The sequence below is a fragment of the Ammospiza caudacuta genome, chromosome 3 (assembly GCF_027887145.1).
Source record: "Ammospiza caudacuta isolate bAmmCau1 chromosome 3, bAmmCau1.pri, whole genome shotgun sequence".
Lineage (NCBI taxonomy): Eukaryota > Metazoa > Chordata > Aves > Passeriformes > Passerellidae > Ammospiza > Ammospiza caudacuta.
Genome location: NC_080595.1, coordinates 25,933,411 through 25,939,978, shown reverse-complemented (window position 1 = coordinate 25,939,978; position 6,568 = coordinate 25,933,411). Strand labels below are relative to the sequence as shown.

Sequence of the window (6,568 nt, the reverse complement as noted above, 5' to 3'; positions counted from 1 at the left end):
TGTGGGAACAGCTCTCCCTCCCTGACGGGGAGATGAGACTTTTCTGCTTCACAACGCAAACTCTGCTAACGCAAGCATGAGCCAGACTTGGAAAGCCGGCTCCCCCGAAGCTGCACAAGATATTATCTTTTAAATTTTTCTTTTTAATTTTAATTTTAATTTGCTTTTGCTCAAGGCTGTCATCAGAACACCAGGCGTGCTTGACCCTCAGACAGAACTCCTGCAGGACTCCGGGGGTGACCCACTCACACTGTGCCCGCAGCAATGGGGCACTGCAGGAAAATAAAAGCCAAAACCACATAAGGGCTGATTCACGGGCCACGTGGCCACAAATACCTTCACAGCTATTTATTTTTTTCCTTCCCCAGCGTGGAAGTAATTGTTAATGTTGCATCATCAAGAAAAAGCACGTGCAACTTTTTTTGCATTGAGATGCAACACTGTAAGGGAGTCCCTGCTGAGTAGATCATTGCCCTCTGCCTATGTCCCACGCCTAGTAAGTTAATAACCAAGATTTGAAGTCCTTTGACAATAACAATCCTATTGTACATTTGATCAAACATCCAGGCTTTAAATCCTTCCCATCATCACTTGTCAGCGCTGCAGCGAGGCATGTGATATATGCATCTGAACTGCAAAAAGGTTCCAATTTTCTTAATTCTATATAGAATGATAAACACCCAGCTTATTCTTCTGCCAGTCCTGAATGCTCCCCCGTGCCATATTTATAGCATAGGGAAAACTCTAATCTGAAAATTTCCTGTTTATTCAGTCCATTCCTAGGCTAAAAATGTCTGGGCTTTTTAAATCACAAAGATGAAACCTGCACTATGCGTGCTGATTTTGTGAATAACCATTGAAACAGCTAGCAGAGAAACTTCAAGAGGGGAAGAAGGAGGAAAATTGAGAAATCATTTTTATTAGGTGTCCGTTATGGTGCCACCAAGTCCATCTGTAAACCACGTCCTTAGGCGCCACATCCATGTTTCTTTTAACTACCTCTAGCGATGGTGACTCCACCACTGCCCAGGGCAGCCTGTTCCAATGCCTGACCACCCTTTCTGTAGAGAAGCCTTCCGTAAAATCCAATCTAAATCTCCCTGGCACAACCTGAGGCCATTTCCCTTTGTCCCATCGATGGTTACCCGTGAGAAGCGGCAGACCCGCACTTTGCTGCAGCCTCCCTTCAGGCCGTCCTGGAGCGCCATAAGCTCCCTCCGAGCCCTGCCATGCCCCTCAGCGCTGTGCGAGGAGGCTGTTGTTTTTCAAGAACTGTTGTAAACCCCGGGCTGTTCCTGGGGCTTCTCCATGGCGTTCCCTTAACTGCGGTCCCACCCCGCTCCCTTCTCGGGCCGCAGGCCGGGGGCGGTGCGCGCTCCGCGCCATGGCGGGCGCTGCGGCCCGGGGCCCGCTGCCCTGCCTGCCGCTGCCGCTGCCCTGCCTGCTGCTGCTGCTGCTGCTGCTGCCGGCCGCCAGCGCCGAGCCCGAGCTGCGCTTCAGGCCGCCGGCCGAGGACCCCGTGCGGCTCTTCACCGAGCCCGAACTGGCCAGATACGACGGGCACCAGGTAGGGCCGGGCCGCCGCCCTGCGCTAAGGCCGGGCCGGGCCCGCACAGCCCCGGCGCTCCGAGCGCTGGAGCCGCCGCCGAGCTCGGGTTTCTCGTGCTCTGCTGCCGTGCCGCCCCGCCATCCTTCCTGCCCTGTCGTTCTGGGCAGCTCTTGCTTCTCGGGCAGCGGTTTGTGGGAGGTTTGCCGTGGTTTGTGGGAGGTTTGCGGTACCCGTGCGCTCCAGCCCCTGCCCCGGTGCGGCTGGCAGCTGCCGCGGCTGATGCTGCACACACCGTTAGGTAATTGGGTGCCATGTGCCATTCTGCTCGCTCCCTGCTTGGCAAGGTGCTCCTGCCAGAGAATTTCAGATTACCATGAGTTGGAGCCAAAGTTCATTTTCTCTCAGTAATTTATTAACCACGTACTTAGACTTAAAAAAAAATAAATCCAAAAACAACAGCAACAACAAAACCCCACCAAGATTATCACAACAAGAAGACAGTTTTAACTTAGGAGTGTTTAGCTTCCTGTGGTTCAGAAGGCTCAGCCGAACTCCAGATTCAAAATGATGAGGTCCTGTATTGATACACATCTGCTTCTCTTTTGAAACACTTGCTGTCTGACCTTCTCAGGGTCTTCTCTAGATACTTTGAAGAGACTATCCAATGTCTGACTAAAATGATATCTTATGTATGAAACACAAAGCAGAAGCACTGGCTTATTAAGTAAAACAGATGTCAGCAGATCAGATTTACGTGTGTTTATGTATTTATCTTTCTTTCTTAATCAAATAATGCTGTTGGCCACACACCCTTTTATTTTGGGCAATATCCATCTGCATTAGGAATAGAAAGATGCAGTTCACAATCTTCAAGCAGACTAGTGTGCAGACAGGAGGTGACTTGCAAAAGGGACTTGTCTTCTATGGTTGTTTAGATTAAAAAGATTCTCATTGCTTATGGTTGAACCCCCAAATAATATTAGGGGCAGTTTAAAGCACAAGCATGTGACATCAAGAGAGGGAACGTGTATGGTGGTAAAACAAGAGTGAACGTACAACAAAGAATTTGTGTCCTAAGAGCTTGTGGATTTCACAGCTGAAATAAACTGCTTTTTGCCTGTGCTTAAGTGCTGAGGATGTATTGATGGCTTTCCCTCCAGGAAGGACAGCCCATCTACCTGGCAGTGAAGGGAGTAGTGTTTGATGTCACCTCTGGAAAAGGTTGGTGTGCTTCTCCTCTGCTACTTTGCTTTCATGTTATTATTCAGACATTTGGTTTTAAACATTCCCAGTGCATTGGAAGCCTGCAGTTCAATTGCAACAAAAAGATACACTTTTTCCTCTTCTAAAAAACTTGATTTTCCTTCTCTGACAGCTCCCCTACTAAGGTTTTGTCTAGAACTTGCACTGGCTTGAGATCACAACATGCAGACAGACAAGCCAGCCCTGTCTAGGTAGCTTGGGCACTGCTAATGAAAACTGGCAGAACTTCCCAGCTCCCTGAGTCCTTGCCAGATGTGGGGTCAGGGCACATCTGGGGAAGCTACAGCATTTCACTGCCCTGGGTACAGGAGCTGAGCAGATCAAACCTAGTGTGGATGTACCCACTGCACAATATCAACACTGCTGCAGCTGCATCTTTTCCTTCTGTGCTGGTGCTCACACCCATTGCTCTTTGTGCCCTCCCTGAGAACTGCAAATGTTTTCATCTGAGCTCCTGCTACTTAATCCAGATTTGCTATAAAAGGTTTGAAGGGACCATGAGGGTGTCAGACACTTGTCTGGGTGTCATCATAAGTAAACCAATGGCTTGTTACTGTGTTTGTACTAACCTTGTCTGGGCATACATGTTGGGTTGGCTGATCTCAAATCCTAAATTACACAGAGCTTGCGAATTCTGGGGTCCACAAACATCTCATCAGAATGTAAAGCACAATTCCCTAAATAATAGGTAAATTTTAAGAATGCAGTATAGGAAGTTCAACAGCTGTACAAGCCCAACAAGTAGGAAATCCAAAGTCAGTTCTGAAAAGAAGAGTTTTAGACTTGAATTGTTGCTTTCAGTTCATTGACATTCAGTTCACAGTCTGGTGAAGGGTAGAGGCTGAACATACCCTGTACATTGTCAGATCATCACTGGATTTTTTTTTTTTTTAATCTGACAGAATTTTATGGAAAAGGAGCCCCATACAATGCTTTGGCTGGAAAAGACTCAACAAGAGGAGTTGCAAAGATGTCTCTGGATCCAGCAGATCTTACACATGACACAGTAAGAAAATGGGCCATCAGTTTAATTCCACTTTTCAAATTTTTATTATTATGCAAGATGATGAATGATGGTTTTAAATTGTTTGTATTTATATAACTTGACTCACATATTTAAAATCAAAATGCATTAGTTCTCTTTAGATACATAAAACATATTTAGTGGTCATGAAAGGTGCTAACAGCCTTCAAGAGGAAAGTTTTTCATTTCTGGAATCAATACAACTTCTGTAAGCATATAAAAGGGAGATTGCCTGCTATTTAAAAAGATGCTCACAAAGACAGTAAATCCCTTTCTTTGTTTTGGTGTATCCTGATGTGGCAGTGAATGCTAGATCTGGTGATGGGTTGTTGCTTGTCTGACCTGAATACCTTAAAGTTTTGTCAAGGCTGAATTTGAATGGAAAGAACACAATTACAGGCTGTGCTATCAATTTTGTTCATCATGCTCTGCTGTGTAAACCCAAAAGCTGACCCTAAAGTTTACAGTAATCATTAAAAAAAAAACCCCAAACATGTAAATATCTCTGGTTTTATTTCTTTGAGGCAGGACTTTGATTTCCCTGTTTCCTTTAGACAGGGCTCACAGAGGAGGAGCTGAAGTCCCTGGATGACATCTTCAATAATGTTTATAAAGCCAAATATCCAATTGTTGGCTATACTTCTCGGCGAATTCTGAATGAGGATGGCAGCCCCAACCTGGACTTTAAACCTGAAGATCAGCCACATTTCAGCATTAAAGATGAGTTTTGAGGAACATTTTTGTACCTAGAGAATGCCTGGGCAGAGGCACAGCAGAATATTAAATTAATTCCCCGTGCTGTGGAGTTCATTACTACAATTAGCTACCATGAGTCAGTTCTCTGCTCAGAAAATAAGTGTGTATGTACACACAGCATAGAGGAAACAAACAGATCTGTAGTAGTGTCATACACCTGGGCTGTTTGCTGGGAATTACAGGAATTATTTAACCTGCAAGTTCTTTCTGCGAGGATTTCTCTGTTAAGAAGTGTATAATGTAAAATTACATTCCTTAGAAGAAGAAAGCTTTTAATAATTGAAATATGACTGGTCTTTTTGTAAATCCCAAGTTGTTTCCCACTCCTTGGAAAAGTGTAAATGAATTATTTGGACAAGCTAACATCAATTCTTTGTGCTTCATGTGAGTGTAGGTATCACAAGTACAGACAGGTGCAATACATTATATACAGGCTTACATTTTCAAAAACATTATGGAGTTTAATATTTGATAGGTTTGAGAATACTGGATATAAAGTTAATCAGTCTCCTCAAATGCAGTTACTGTGGAGTATTTCTGCAAATCCTACAGCTGTAAACTGAGAAAAATAAATCTTTTTTCCCCCCATGAGGACTACTGTGACATTTTAAGTAAGACTATTATGTTTGGTTTGGATAAATGACACTTTACTTTTTAAAAATAATTATCAAAGATGTCATCTGTATTAGATTATGATGATTTCCTTCTATCTTTCTCTGACAAAAAGAGGAAATCATAGCCCACTGTTTGCCACATACTCTTACAGCACAGGTTTTTTATAGCAGCTCAGTGTCCCGTGAACTTTGTTAGCATTTTTATATTAACAATTTCAGCTCTCATTTTTTGTCTCTTAGTTTTTCTTTGTTCTTACCCTGGCATCACCACTGCTGTTTTAATGGAGAGTGCAGTGCCGTGTTCCTCTTCACCTGATACAAAACTGCAGATCCTGCAGTGTGAGAGCAAACCCCCCTGATGGCATTTCCCTGGCAGCCTTCCAGCACAAGAGGACTGTAAAAGCCTGAGCTGTACAAAGTGCTGCTAACCCCTGACTTTCACTAACTTAAGTAGAATGTGAATTGTCCCATATGTGGATTTATCTGTCACTGTCACCGTTTTGATTGATATGGGAAAAGCTAAGCAGCTGCTTCTGACTCTGTATTAATGATACAGATATAATAAAAGTATGATTCTGTATTGTTGTTCTACTTCTTAAGCATTTGGGTAACTTTCTATGAAGGGAAGACTTTATTAGATGATTCTCCACCTTCTAGCTTGCAGGGGACAGCTGCCTGTCAGTTGAATAACTAGAAAAGCTGTTTCTATGTATTTGCCCATTCTTTCACAATCTTATACATTTTATTCTAGATTTGTTTTGTTTCCCACCATTAGACCACTTCATTTGCTGGAGGGACTCCATGGGCCCTCCCACTGTTGGATGGTGCTCTGAGCAGAAAAAATAAATCAGCATCCAAGAAATTACTATTGCTTCTGGTAGTTATTATTTTGTGTTATTATTTATTATTAGTATTACTGCTGCTCTTTTGATTAGAGACCAAGAGCAGCTGGGAGTTTGCTCCTTGATGATACCTGTTGTCTTTGTGGGAGTGCATGTGGGTTTGGTGGTTATGGTTGTAGGCTGTTTGCCAACATTTCACAAATAATTTTTCAGTGCCTAGTAGTTTTTTTTGCCCTTCTCCTCCTTTCCTTGCATGCATCCTGATGGGGCAGCTTCAGTAGTTGTGCTGCTGTGATTACTGTAGAAATCCTTGCTTCATCTGGCATCACAATATCCAGCTGCTTTTCAAAATAAAACCCCTTTGTAGCTCAACTGCAGCTCATCACCACTGAGTGGCTCAGTGTTCCTGTTCTCTCCCTGCTTTCCCTGTTCTCTCTATGAAATCACCTTTGCTGATGTCAATGCAGGTAACTCAGCTTCTGCTTGTACTGAGTTTCAGGTTCTTTTCCATGAGGAAGTG

At 43.7% G+C, this 6,568-nt stretch overlaps 1 protein-coding gene across 1 annotated transcript; it reads left to right on the top strand.

The window, feature by feature from the left end:
* The first annotated feature begins 1,379 nt into the window (after positions 1-1,379).
* NENF (neudesin neurotrophic factor) lies at positions 1,380-6,222 on the top strand. Its single transcript, XM_058801872.1, has 4 exons — positions 1,380-1,567; positions 2,710-2,770; positions 3,715-3,818; positions 4,391-6,222. Exons 1-4 carry the CDS (start codon positions 1,385-1,387, stop codon positions 4,565-4,567), a joined length of 525 nt encoding a protein of 174 aa, XP_058657855.1. The 5' UTR covers positions 1,380-1,384; the 3' UTR covers positions 4,568-6,222.
* Positions 6,223-6,568: the final 346 nt, after the last annotated feature.

Excerpts from the sequence above, each read along its gene's own strand:
- NENF (XM_058801872.1), top strand. The coding sequence starts at position 1,385 with ATGGCGGGCGCTGCGGCCCGGGGCCCGCTGCCCTGCCTGCCGCTGCCG. Across the intron at positions 1,568-2,709 it reads CCAGATACGACGGGCACCAG|GAAGGACAGCCCATCTACCT; the intron begins GTAGGGCCGGGC and ends CTTTCCCTCCAG. Across the intron at positions 3,819-4,390 it reads CAGATCTTACACATGACACA|ACAGGGCTCACAGAGGAGGA; the intron begins GTAAGAAAATGG and ends TGTTTCCTTTAG.